This window comes from Vicugna pacos, chromosome 3 (assembly GCF_048564905.1).
Source record: "Vicugna pacos chromosome 3, VicPac4, whole genome shotgun sequence".
Lineage (NCBI taxonomy): Eukaryota > Metazoa > Chordata > Mammalia > Artiodactyla > Camelidae > Vicugna > Vicugna pacos.
In genome coordinates, this window is record NC_132989.1 from 20,311,705 (window position 1) to 20,326,006 (window position 14,302).

A 14,302-nucleotide genomic window follows, 5' to 3' on the forward strand; every position below is an offset into this window, starting at 1 on the left:
GAACAGGTGGGAAAAGAAAGACGGCTCCCCTTCACCAGCATTCCTTCATCTTATGTAACCCCGACAATGCGAGCATGACTCTCCCGGATCTATTTAACAAATAACAGTTCAGAAAAAGCAGAAAAACGTTAACAATTAAAAAGAAAAAGTCTTTCCTATCATTGACCACCCCCTCAAAATGCAAAAAAGGACATAGAGTCACAGTGTCAAAAGAAACACATTAATTTTAGGGTGGACATAAGACCTGCGGGGTAAAATGTGATTTGGTACCCAGAGAAAGGACCTATGGATTCAGGTCTTAGCAAACAGAGGCTGGGGTTGGCCTCCTGGGGTCAACGACACAGGAGACTTTACAGATACACAGTGTGACAGGAGTTATTAAGTGCTGTGGATACAGTGGGTCGAAGTTTTGACCATTTCAACTGAGAACCGTCCTGCTTTGGTCCCCACTCCCTGACGCTGACCGAGCAATGCAGGGTGACGTCCTGAAGGACACAGCCCTGGCTGAGAACACCTGCAGACTCTGCGATGTGGTGAACCTCACCCACCCCGAGCGATACCCGTGGTCGTTAAAGGCTCTCTTGGCTGAACTCCAGCAATCCTGCCTAGCCCGGGACAGCTAACTGGTTGCAGCCTAGCCTGGTGCTATTAAATGCAGGGCGAGCCAAAGACACTGACATATTTGGGTAAGAGAGATGTGGTATCCGAGTGAAGGTAGAAAAAGAATTGAAAAAAGAAGGAATTAAAACCCCCATTTAATTCCAAAGATAGCAAACATGTTTGAGGTCTGAGAAAATCTTTCATTTATGTGATTTCAAGTGTCAGTCAAGGCCATTCCTAACCAACGTGCTTTCATGACCAATCGTGTGGCAAGAACTAGTAAGTGAAAAACACCAAACCAACCACAAGACGAAACACAATTTAAGCTCTGCTCTGAATGGCTGCTAAAAGCAACATGAAAATGAAAACTTTTCCTGTTAAACAGTAGAAGTGATCGGGAAGTCTGGGGGAAGGCCGACTACAGAGATAAGACACAGATCCGTACATACATTTCATCCTCCACGTGATGGGCATCGGACATGAGTGCCACTCAGAAGGTCTGACCTAAGCAGCGCACAACCGCACGCACGTACAACACCGCAGATGCTGGATTCTCCAGGGCAGGGTGTATGCTCGGTGAAGGCAGCAGGCGCCGTGATTCCGTTCTGTTCATAGGAGGAAATCAGTCCTCATTAAGTGGCAAACGAGGACAGTATAAACAGCTCACGTGTGACTCACAAATTCAAATAGTCACCCGTCAGAACCAGGCACCAGGGGAGACTCACTCCCCTTCAGCTTGTCTGGGGCAAGCTTCTGGAGCAGGAAGCCTCCCCCTCCATGCCGAGTCCTGGCTCCCCCTGTCCCCTTCTTCTGGCTCCCCTGCTCCCACAGCAGAAGCCAGGAGCTGACTGTGAACCTGGGTCTCAGGCTGCATCTTAGCAGGTACCCGGGGAGGGGGAGATGTGGGGATGTGAACAAATTACATGAGTCAGCCTGCGAGAGTATGTTACAAGTAACTGATTGACAACCTGTGTGACACACCCAGCTGTGTGGAGGGTACTGTCTGCGTTCTGGCTCTTTGATTACCCCTTACTGTGTTAATGAAGTTCCAGAAAATGTTTGATTTGAAACTTGAATTGAGGAAGAATAAAAAATGTACTCTAGGGAAAGACAAATATCACATGATATCACTTATACGTGGAATCTAAAAAAACGAGACAAATGAACTTACAAAACAGAAAGAGACTCACAGACACAGAAAACAAACTTATGGTTACCAAAGGGGACGGGGGGGGGGCGGGGGTGTGGCGATAAACTAGAAGTTTGGTATTAATAGATCCAAACCACTAGATATAAAATAGGTAAACAACAAGGTCCTATTGAATAGCACGGAGAACTATATATATTCAGTATCTTGTAATGGCCTGTAATGGAAAACAATATGAAAAAGAATAAGGTATACAATATACATACACACATACATATGTACAACTGAATCCCTGTGCTGTACACCAGAAACTAACACAACATTGTAAGTCAATTGCACTTCAATTAAAAAAAAATGTACTCCGGGAGACAAGTCAGAAACATTCATCGGAACGTGACTCTTCGGGGCTTCATTGTTTAACATGCCTGACAGCTCCCCCTCCAGTTCCCTCACAGTTGACCTTCTCCCCAAAGGAACCCAGAGCTCCCCAGAGCACGTCAGAAATCAGCACTGAAGTACACTGTATAGCACAGGGAAATATACACAAAATGTTATGATAAATCACAGAGAAAAAACTGTGACAATGAGTGTGTATATGTCCATGAATGACTGAAAAATTGTGCTGAACACTGGAATTTGACACAACATTGTAAAATGATTATAAATCAATAAAAAAAAAAAAAGAAATCAGCACCGAAGTTGTCGCCGGTGACCGCAGGAGCCCAGACCCGTGACCTTTGATCATGGTCTTTGCCTGTTTGACAAAAATATTAAAATGTGCCTCATGTCAAAACTTTACCAGAAACTCAAGAAACAAACGCATCACCAAATGGAAAAGTCATTTAATTCAAAAATCATACTTCCACTCATTTCATCGAGATTGTCACATAAACCAACTGAACGTAAGAAGCCAAGTTTCAGAGGCCACTTGACAGAAACTGCATTTTCTCTTTAGATATGCTTAGTGACGCAAAAGCACAGGTTTTTTTTTTTTCCTTATAAAGCCTGAACATGGCAAAACTGTTTTACGAATCACAGGGAAAAAGCTCTAATCTAGTCACAAATTACTGTTTAATTACGAAAATGGATTCTACACACTAGTCAATATTCAATACTGAATTGAAGTTTAAAACAGTGCATTTATGATTTTTTAAAAAAAAAACATTAAAGTGCCATTTTAAGTAGTTTACTGATATTATGTCCCACAGCACTTTATAATATACTCAAAAGTAGCCTAAATTAGGAATTAAGCATGCAAATATTGTCTTCTCTGAAATATGGACAGAATGCCTTTTAGAGTGCTTGTGAACACTGGCCTAGGAATCGCTACCGGCTGTTTACAAGTGTGATTTTTTTCCAACATGACTCTTAATAAGTTAATGAGGACTACAGCTGTAGACCATAACCATTCGATAAACACGGACGAAGTTTTCAAATGGCACTACACTGACGTCTTTGATCATTTTGATAGTCAATCAACAGCCTGTCTTGCTTCTCTAGTTCTCAACCTTCAAACCTTAAAGGCTGTCAAGGCTCAGCGGCTGCCAGCTTGTGTGGGTTTCTAGAAGAGTCTACATCTTTACATATATAAATGTGAGCTGTACACACACACACACACAAACACATACTGATATGTAAATACTTAAGAATCATCATAAGATGAACCTCTTAGCGCAGGTACGAGGTTGACCCTGGCACCTGAAGACCCAAGGAAGCGGCTTGTAGGTGTCTGTTTGGACAACTTTGTAGAAATGGTTGATGTAGAATGGTGGCGGGTGTCCTGGCCTCTCCAGGACTGCTCCAGGTAATTCTGACATTTTGATGATCACTACTCGTGGTTCTCAAGGACTACACCAAAGAGAGTTTTGACATAGTAAGGGTTGCCACCCTTACGTGGGTCTAGGACTGTGCCAAGCCTTTGCTCTCTAAAGCATTCTGCCTTCAGAGATGTTTTCATCTTGTAGTCTCCTGCAAAACTGCTGTAAAAGCCTTAGTTGTGAATTTCCTCTGTGATAGATTTTTCCCCCTATATTTATCCCTCTCATAAAAAAATCTTAAGTTCTTCAGTATGGTTTGCCTTTCTCTTTTTGCTCCCAGCATTACTTTACATCCAACCCTTTTTCTCCTAACAATACATGTGCTACCATTAGAAGATCACATCTCAGCAAGGGCTGCCTCTGAAAGATGCCTGGATTCTCTGTACGGCCTCTCCTGCTTTGGGGAGCTGTTTAGTGACAGCAGTACTGTAGGCAGTGAAAGGAAAAAAGCTAATGATTACTTGCTGGAGTCTGGTCTCAGGCATGCAGGAGGTTTGTGCAAGGTCCATTCCTCTGCTGCTGTTGTCATCTGGATGCAACACTGACAGAGAACTGGTCTAGCACTCAGCGCACCAGTGTGGTTGCCAAACACATTTGAGCAGGATGAGATACATTTTTGGAACACCAGCGCAGGGTGTGTGAGAAGACACCCAGCTGACTTAAAAGAGGTGTGGGGCAGGGTTGTCTAGGTAACTGAGTACTGTCTGCTGTGCTAGATATGGTAGATAACTCACTAGTAGAACACCCAGGAAGTTCCTTTTAAAGTCAGGTAGCTAAGAGGTTTTTTGGTTTCTTCAAGGCTGGCTACCTACCTACTTGGGTATCATGGTTGCTCCTAAAACATTCAGAATTAAAGTGAACTGTGAGTGCCATGAGAGCCACTGTTGTACCTGGGAATCTAGAAAACTGAGCGGTCCTGACTTGCTTTTGGAAACAGAAGCGAGAAGATGAAAGGTGCCAACGGATGGTCATGAATATCTGGTTACGTTATCTTTACTTGATTATTTCTGTCTGCCTCCTCCTCAATCACGGGTGTTTTTGGTCAAGACAGAGCTTTCGGTGTGACTGGGATGGCCTATTTTCAAGAGACACAAACTCTGACGGCAGAAAGACTTCCCTTTGAGCTACAGGTGTGGCACACATAAGCACACAGTCCTGGAAAATGCTGAAATGACCTCGTCACCAGCATGGCTCTGTGCTAATGCCAGTTGGCCAATACTTGAATGCTCGCTTTCTGTGTTATCTTCTTGCCTTTCTGTCCAAAAAGCACTACTCCGCAAGAGGAGAGGAACTGGAATTATGTTAGGAAAAAAAAAACCACAACAGTTTGGTCTGTTAGAGGAAAACACATATTGGCTGTAGAAATATGAAGCTAAAAACTGGCCCCAGTCCTAGGATTCCAAGGCAGGCAGTGCAGGGTCCATCCCTCTATATTTAGATTTGAAGGCAGAAGGGAGTATCATCAGCCTTGAGCAAGTCAGGAATTTCCTTGGTGGGGGAAGGGCTTGAAACGATTATCTTCTCAAGGCATTGCATCCTGCAGCCAAGGGATTCTGTGAGTGCCTTGAGGAGGAGTAACCTTGGGACCCCAGAACAATGCAGGCTGTGCGCGCCTACCTGATCCCAGGGCCTTCCGGAAGAAACACGAGGCTCCTGGCAAAGCTCAGGGATTTGGGTCAACTGTCTTCCACTCTGATACCCAGTCCACTCCCCTCACCTGCTCTAAGACCCCCTATCGCAGCAGTCAGAGCTAGAGGTGGGAAGCACAGACGGGGGGAGGGGAACACCCATTTTCCGTCTTCAAGTTCCTACTTATTTGTTGGCTCCTATTCTGAACAGCGTCTCCAGGTCTGTGGCCATGAGGGAAAAGGGGAGCCTGGCTGGGGAAAGGGAAACAGGGCAGCCATCTGTCATGGGCCTGGCATGGCCCAGAGAAGCCAGGAAGGGGTCTACCTAAAAATTCCCATTGGCAGCAGCCCCATCTCTCTCGGCTTCAGATCAGGGCCAACTGAGGAGGGAGGGACTTTCCAAGTGGTCAAGCTGGAGCCAAGTGTCAACAGGCACGCTTCAGCAAGGAACTCCCAAAGCCAGGGCCTGGGCCTTCTGGTCCCCCTACATTAGCTCTAGTTAAGAGTCCATTGGGGCAGGTGACAATTTAAAATGTCGAATGTGCTAAAAGCATACTCTATTTGGAAAGCACAGCGGTATGGGGGCTGCTTGTCCCTTCTGGCTCCTGTGAACAGGTCCTCAAGCTGTTCCAAGTCCGCAAGGAGCAGGTGTAGCCTTTCCTTCTTGGGTTTTCAGTGGTAGCTTTCCTGAGTCCTACCTTGGTCCTGTCCAGTCTTAATCCTTGTTCCCTGATTCAGCGGTAGCATCTCACTTGCTGCTTGGTGAGCTCCTGGGTAATAGTGTAATCCTTGAGCTGACGAACCGAATCACAGCGCCAAACTCCTATTAACTTTCAAACCATCTGTAACAGCACAATCTCCACCCCTCTTTGGAGTTTTTCCCCCTTTTATAATGGGGTCATAGGAAATCTGAGATGAATAGGAGGGGGCAGAAACTTGTTTAGGGAGAGGGGAAGCAGCAGCATCTTGAGAACTAAAGATCCTAAGAAACCAGTTGTTCTTAGAACTTAGACACACACAACATTTGCAAACTAGCTTAGCCTCTTTCATAAAGCCTTAGAAGATGTGCAGAAGAGTCAGCCTTAAGGAGCACGCAAGTATCCCATCTCCTTCTGTCCTGGTATCCTGGGGTACCAAGAAATACACCTGAGAAGAAAAATGAAAAAAAAAACAAAACCCAAAACGAAAAAAAAAAAAACAAAAAGACCCCACCTTAACCCCTGGCCTCACCTATTTAAATCCTGAGCTTCATCTTACTACCAGGTAGGAGTCCTTTGAAAAGTTCATTGCCTGGAGATGCTCTTTCCATCTCCAAATCCAAAGACCAAGAGATGCTCAGAAACACATCTGGATAAAGAAGACTGAACACCACTGACGTGTCATGTCCACCAACGAGAACCAGAAGAGAGTGTGCAAGAACTATCTCCTCATTCCTCAAGGCCACAGAGGGCGTGACCTTGACTCCCTGCAACCTGGCGTCCTCTCTCTCCCTCTTACACACACTTGTTCAGAAATCAGAGCTTAAACGCGTGGAGCTTCAAGAATATCAAATATAAAACTTTGCCATAAAGTATTTCAAATCACTCTATTTACAATTTATCTTTTCAAAAAAAAATGTAAAAGATACAGTAATTCAACACAATTCAAGTTTTTCTTTTCTTCTTTAAAGTTCCCTAAAAAGGAATTCCAGAGGCAGGAAACACTCTGGAGAAAGGCTGCCCTCCCGAGGGGCTCCGAAGGAGCTCGACAGTCCCTTAGTCTGGAGTTGGTCCAGAATCACTCCTGCAAGGACATTCAAATGCGGAAGATACTGGAACTCTCTTCTTTGGAGGCCAAGTGAATTGGAAACATCCAGGCCAAACTTCCCCACCCAAGGCGGCCTTCCACAAGGCCCAGCCCCTTCTGGTCCAAGTAGGAAATTCTCTTTCTCAGAGGGTACCTGTCTCACCCTCCATGCCCCGACCTTTTGGTGTCCTCCTAAATCACAATGGCTTACGATATTCGTCTCATGCCTCAAAAGCCTGAGGAACAATTCCCTTTTTCTGAGTAGCAGTAAACATAGATGCCCTTTTAAACTAGAGGTCAAGGGGCTAGCCCAGGAATCAGGCCTGAATACCACCAGGGCACCAGTGCTCAGCAGCCCAGGGCACCGCCTGGGGGGCCGGTCAGTGATGGCCTAGAGGTGGACAAGCACCAGGGGAGGGATGGGTGAATGGGAGGCCACAAGGGAATGAATCAGAGGGAGGGGGTCACCCATTGGGAGGCAGCACATTGCCCTCTGGAAAGCAAACACGAGTTGCATGGAAGAACAGAAATATGAAGCCTGTATGAAATTTAATCTCAAGAGGTTACTAGAGTTTGCTCCAAATATATCCTGGTGCTGCTGAAACTCATCAGAAAGGGAACAGCTCCCAGCTGCTATTTGCTCTGCCCCCAAGGAGACCACTCTCCTGCCTTGATCGTCCGCTTCAGGTTGTTGGAAAACCATTCAAAAAACGACCGAAAGTGGGGAAGGGAAAAAACACACGTCGCGCAGAAGAGTATGTGTGATTCTTCGGTTTGGTTTCAGAGTAGGCTGGGTTGCCGTGGTTACGAGGCGATGGCAGCCCTCGGTGGCAGAGAAGTTCCTAGCTTGGGGGAGGGGGGCCGTGGGGTGCGTGTGCTCCCTTGCATGAGAGGACTGGACAGAATTCTGCTGACGCTGGGCCAACGGCTGCTTGAGAGATGGTGAGAGATTGGATCTTATGTAAACAGTGCCGTAACCCCTCTCCATCCTGCCTGCGAACAGGCCCAGCTGCCTGGAGCACTGTGGGTCTCAAGTAATTAGAGGTGGGATAGACAGAGCATCTACTGTAAACAGAGGCAGTGGATCCAGCCTGGATCTCAGGCACTGCCCGGCCCTGCCAGAGCCGGCCACACTGCCTGCTCCTGGGGACTACTTCTGCCTCACTTACTTCCTTGTTCAGAAGGTTGGGGTTTGGATGACTGTCGAAACAACATGGACACCCCCCATTTAGGGTGCTACACGAGAGCGATGGCTTTGTAAGCCTTTCCCTTGGTGATCAAAGTCAAGTGGCCTCCTCTGCTGATCTACTGTTTTGTGCAGTATCACCGCATGTCAGCTGAGATGATCATGGGGATGGGTGACACCAGAGTTCACAGAAACATTTGTGTCGACAGGTAGCAGCAGAGTCAGTCACCCTGCATTTCTCAGCGGCGAAGAGGAGCGGCCCACAACACTGGCATCGGCGGTCGTCACGGACACCGTGGAAAGCTCAGCAGCTCTGCTGGGGCCCATGGTTAGAGGAACTCCACGTAGTTCTCAGGGATGAGGCCCGTCTTTCCATTCAGAGTCCCCTCCAACCAGCCAGGCTCCTGAGACGGATGAACTGTACAGGGAGGCGGAGAGGGAACAAGAAGAGATGACGTTACAGACGGGGCAGGAGGCGGACGTGCGCTGTGTGTGTGTGCAGGAGGTTTAGGGGCTGAGTGTAGCTGCTCATCACATTATGTAACGCTAGGACTTGCTTAAACCAGAGGTTCTGAACCTACTGGGGGATCTGATAAAGGTCGTTTTAAACTTTCTCCACAACAAAAAGTGAAAAGACACAGACATTCAAAATTCTGCATACAATTTTAGGGGTTTCATGGACTTTCTGAAGTTTCTGGTTTAAACTATAAAGAAGTCATAGATTCCTGCTTTTTAGGTTCAAGGTCACAGTTATGATTCTCCATCTATATATTTATGTGTGCATGCACGCATCCATCCATCCATGTTCTCCTCTAGCTACCCAGTGCAGATGATGTACCAACAAAAGTACCCATGGAGGACGCTAAGACCCAGTCCTTAAAGATACCTAGCTCCTAATCATGCATATTACTTCCCTTTGAATCCGTATCCTCTGCTTCTAATTTCCTTACAGATTCCCTCTGCATTTAAAAAAATTTTACAGTCTTTGAATAGCCCCCTCTTGGTTCCAACCATACGCTTCCTTAGCTTTCTTTCCTGTTCTCTAGAATTTTCCTCCCTCCTGTATACAAGTCTGAAAGCTCTCCTCTCCCTTTCTGAACCGCAATTTGCAAAATTTCTACCGCTTTGATTTTTCCATATCCAAAGAAACATACCCAATATGCTGTGACATCACAATCCATCTCCATGGAAACTACTGTGATATTGTAAAAATTGTATACAATCCAGCTAAGTCTGCAAAGCCGTCGATGGCACGAAGGAAGAGCAAGGGAATCGCAGACTCAGAGACGGGGCTGTTCACGCTTGTGAACCGGGAATATACACACCACTCTTGGGCGAGGCAGGACATTTGCTCTGGATGTTTTTAGGAAAACTCCAATTTTCTGAGATTGTTTGGAGAGAATGAATTTTTCCCTATTCCCTTCCTAGGCTAATTAAGTGACTTCCTGAGCTTATTTTAGACAAGCATTTCCGCCTCCCAAACTATTAGCATACTCAAGCTTCCGTTTGCAGGGAAAGAAGAAGAGAGGCCAAAGGAAGTAAACGGGGAAGCAGCAGCAGGACGCACACTGGGACTCACAGAACATCAGCGTTGACCTTGGCTAGATCGTGGAGACTTTCTAAGGAAAAGACAAGGTCAGACATCGATGAGCTGGCCTCCAATGTGCTTGCGTGATTTCATAGCTCTAGGCTTTCGGAATAAATCCAAGTAGTGAGGGTATTTGGGATTCACGACACCATACAAGGAGGAGTCTGGGAAAGGAGCGTCAGGGAACGAAGAATACAACATGACTTAAAAGCAACCCGGCTTCTCCAGTGCCCCAGCTCTCCCAGCCCACTGCTAAGATACTAGCACCCAAACACCCCTGCTGTCTTGTCTTCTGCCCATCTGTCCGGCTGATGCTGCCAAGATCACCTCATTTTCTGCAACCTATCAGGCAGTGATAATACAACGCTCTCTCTGCCAGTGGGTTCTTGTGAGGGTTCAAGGAGCCAACGTGGAGAAAGCACAGTTAATGTTCATTACGGGCGAGCCAGTAGGCGACCCTGCGTCATTTGTCCAGTCACTTGGACTGGTCCGTAGGACTCTCCTGGTAAAACCTGAGTAAGGGTCTGGTCTCAACACCCACCAAAGCTTGGGCAAATGTCAAATGTTCAGAACCCAAATCAAGCAAATCAAATTCACCCCTAAACAAAAGACTGAAAAAGAATAAACCAACTAAATAAACAAAAGAAAAGAAAAAAAAGACCCCTCCCACTTTGCAGCAGAGCTCTTGGTTGAGCTGTTATTCCCCTGGCTGCATGGAGTCCATCTCTCTCAGTCTCCCTTCCTGGCCAGCTGTTCAAACACAGCTCAGGTGCAGAGGTGGTAACGTCTGCAAACATTAGAGAGGGAATGTGCAGAGTAAGGGATGAACCGGAGGGGACAAAGGAGGCCCTCCAAACTGGAGAACAAAAGATATGGCACAGGGGACGGCTGGGGACAATGCAGCCTTTGGGTCAGACGGCTGACTCTGGGGAGCCAGCAAGCCAGGCTTCAGTAAGGCGTGGAACCAGACCGTGTGCAACAGAACCACCTGGATGCTTATTAAAACTGCAGATCCCCGGGCCTCCTGGCACAGCAGTGACAGCAGAATCTCTAGGAGGGAGGCCCAGGGAATGTATTTTGACTCATTCTCGCAAAGCTAAGTTATAACTTTTCAGTGCCAAAATGCCTCTGTAATGAGGGTGATAATTAGAATTAAAATGCAAATTCTCATGAACTGATGGAGGCGGGAGGCAGCCCCAGATGCCTCCCCCAACCCCGGCTTTCTGTTGCCTTCTCTTTCCTTTTCTCGCACCTCCTGGTTTAGCTGAAGCCCCACCTCCTCCATAAATAGCGTCCTGGAATTCCATCTACCTGCTTCCTCCCTTCTCTGGGCTCCTGGAATGCTCACAGTGCGGTCTGCATGTTATCCAGGGTTCCACCAAGGCTGTTCAAATGTGTTAGGTTTTGTTTCTCAAACTAGTAGTTAAGTGCATTTTAGTTTGTATTCTACCACTCAGCATTCTTCAATGACTGCCCTCTGGTGAATTAGAATGATAAAAGTGAACACCTAGAAATGGTTCCCGGGTGATCAAGAAAGAGCCATGGACTCAGAACTCTGAATATATACTGATTCCCTTGATCTAAAGATCCTAGCTTGTACTATTATGATCCCTACTTCACAGATGAGAAAATTAAGGCTCAGAGAGGTCAATTTGTGCGGGGTCACAAGAGTAGAACCACAGTGTGAACCCAGTTTGTTTGACCCCCGAGACCAAGCCCTTTCCCACTACATTGTGTCTCTGTGCAGCCGGAGAGCGTGGCCCTTAATGATAAGAATGATGATGCACGTGCTGAGCACGTACCAAGGCGGGGGACCCTGTGCTGAGCGCTTCACCTGCATCGCCTCTTTTCACCTGCAGAATGACTGTGGAGTTGCTTCCGCCGTTACCCCCGTTTTACTGCTGAGAACCTGAGGCTCAGAGAAGTGAAGCAGCTTGCCCCAGATCACAAGCTGGTAGATGATGGTGGTGGATCGGAACCCAGGACATCTGACGCCAGGGTCTGCGGTCTTAAACGCTACTGCTTTGGCCCAGCCCAATGCTCTGGACATCGGAGATGCTCCGAAGTACTTGCTAGGCTGAATCGCGCCAATGTCCAACCTTCTGAATTGCACCAGTGTCCCATGTGCTATGTAAACACACGGGGTGGTGCAGTGAGCTGCCTGGGCGGCTCTCCAGCCCAGCAGGCATATAATAAATGTAAGCTGCTGCCGACCCAGGTGTGCTTCCTGCCAACCACTCTCTCTCAGCTCAACCCATATACACACCATACACCCCTGCACACGCAACTCGTGCACTGCCCGTCTCCTTCGCTCACCGGGACAAGAAGCGCATGTGTGACTAAGATCTCTGATGGCCGGCTGCCCCGAGGGGAAGCAGCACTGGCTGGAAGAGGCGCGGACCCCTGTGCAGTTGAATGCACTGACTCGCTTCGCAAGCGAGTTTACTAAGCACCTACCACGAGCCTGCATTGTGCGAGGTTCCTGCACATGGTACAGAAGAAGCAGTCAAGATTCTGCCCGCGGGGAGGGACGATCTATAATGAGCCGGCACGTCATTTTCGGTAGTGCTGAGGGGAGAGGAAGAGACTGGCATAGGGATGGGAGTGGGTGGGGAAGAGTTCACAAAGCTAAAACCTAAATCATCCAAAGGAGCCAGCCAGGCAGCGCTTAATGCAAGTGTAAAGGCCCTAAGATGGGGAAAAGCTTGCTGTGATTTCAAAACAGCGCTCTGCAAGTTTTTCTTAAAAAGCCAGATCATGAATGTGTAACTACTCAACCCCGCCATGGTCGTGCGGTAGAAAATATGTAAACAAAAAGGCGGGGGTGGCTGTGTTCCAATGAAGCTTTATTTACAAAAACAGGCAGCAGGCTGGACTTCGCTGGCAGGTCATTGCCGACCCTGTTTGAGAACACAAAGGCGGCCTGGTAGGCTGCTGTGTATCCAGCGCGGGTGAGAGGGGGCCAGAGGGCAGGGGTGGGGCGGGGGACGTCCGCCCCGTCAATAATTCTGAGAGCGACAGGAGGCGGCTGGAGCACAGCAAGCAGGGTGCTCGTAACATGATGGGACTTCCACTTTCCCAAGACGACTCTGGTGGCTGTGCAGGGCACAGGTTATGGGGGCAAGGCTGAGTGCGACAAGGCCAGTTAGGCAGCTGGTGGCAATGCTCGGGAGAGACACGGGGACGGCTGGGGAGGCTGAAAGACTCCACCAGGGAACTCTGTGTAGGCCCAGTGCCTGACATGTTGTCGATCAGCAGAGGAAACCTGCGGCTGCCCTGATCTGCACTCAAGCCACACCCTGAGCCCCAGGAGTGAAGGATCCCGGCCCGTCTCCAATCTTGATGACAATATCCCAAGAGCCCAATGTTAGTGAATGCCGTGTGAATTTTCCAGGTATCGCTAATCACACTGCTTCTAGATGACTAATGTTCCTGAGGATACCAGCTATTTCTCTTTCCGGTTACTGTCTGAGGTTCTCTTGGTGAAAAGGACAGTTTCCTAGTAGACTGGCGAGGGCTGACACTGGACTTCTTTCCGCGCATTGCGCATCCATTGCCCAGTGCACAAAGTCCAAAAGCTGACTGAGCAGCCTCCCCAGATTTGCATGGGGCCCCTGGACTCTGGAGACTTGGAGATTAACTATTATGAACAACAGACTTTCCCCTCGAGGTGCCCCTCCCTCCTCCTCCTCCTGATTCCTTCTTGATCCTGAAACCACACAGACACACACACAGTCATTAGGAAACTTCTGATTAGTCTAATGATTTAATCTGCCAGCGACAAAGCATCCAACTGAAATCACCCGTATCTGCTATCTCCAGCAATAAATTACCAAGAGATAAACAAGGAAAGGATCTCCCTCGCACGTGAATGGTTCTTTTTCCCGCTAATGCCCGATTTCTCCCATAAGGCTGAAGGGAGGGGGGAAACAGGGTCTCAGGAGCATCCTCTAAAAATTCAACATCATAAAATATTCCCAGCCAAACTAGTCTAAAAACTGGATTGACATTTTGTCACACCCTTCTTCGACTGCAGCCCAGTGAACACTGAGAGGTGTTGTCTTCGGGGCTTAATTTGGCCTTTTGCTCTTCAGGGAATCTGAAAGGTTACTGGCATTGCTGGTTAAAAAGAAACTAGTGTCAACAAACTTTGCCATGACCCCCAGAGACCACAGGAAGGTGGGGTGGGGCCTCTGACTCTCTCCTGCTCTCATTCGTCCTTATAGGATTTATGATGATTACCTAGTTGTAGGACAGAAATAGTCCCAGAACCTGCTGGAAGTCACAGACTTGGCAGTTAAAAATCCCCCAGTATCTTTTTTCTTTTCTTTTTTTGGTTAGCTAGTTAGACTGATTCAAAAGGAAACTTAAAAAAAAAAAAGTGGAAGAAGGTAGGAATGTCAAAAGTGCAACACCATTTGGAAATCAGTAGGGTAGTTCCTCAGTTAAACACAGACTTATCTATGACCCAGGCATCCCATGCCTGGGTGGATTACCAAGAGAACGGAAAACATATGTCCTCACAAAAACTTATATGCAAATGTTCATAGG

At 47.4% G+C, this 14,302-nt stretch overlaps 1 protein-coding gene and 1 long non-coding RNA gene across 4 annotated transcripts in view; one reads left to right on the forward strand and one right to left on the reverse strand.

Annotated features, from left to right (window-relative positions):
* Positions 1–2,572: 2,572 nt before the first annotated feature.
* ARHGAP26 (Rho GTPase activating protein 26) overlaps positions 2,573–14,302 on the reverse strand; it is a 411,458-nt gene continuing 399,728 nt past the window's right edge. For all 3 annotated transcript variants that reach the window (XM_031671891.2, XM_072955787.1, XM_031671880.2), the window contains one exon: positions 2,573–8,581. In XM_031671891.2, the coding sequence (XP_031527751.2) occupies positions 8,493–8,581 (89 nt within the window). In that variant the 3' untranslated portion in view covers positions 2,573–8,492. The remainder of the gene's footprint in view (positions 8,582–14,302) is intronic.
* LOC140691762 (uncharacterized) lies at positions 9,097–11,962 on the forward strand. The gene is made up of 2 exons (XR_012067435.1): positions 9,097–9,798; positions 11,611–11,962. It is a non-coding gene; the product is annotated as an uncharacterized lncRNA (long non-coding RNA).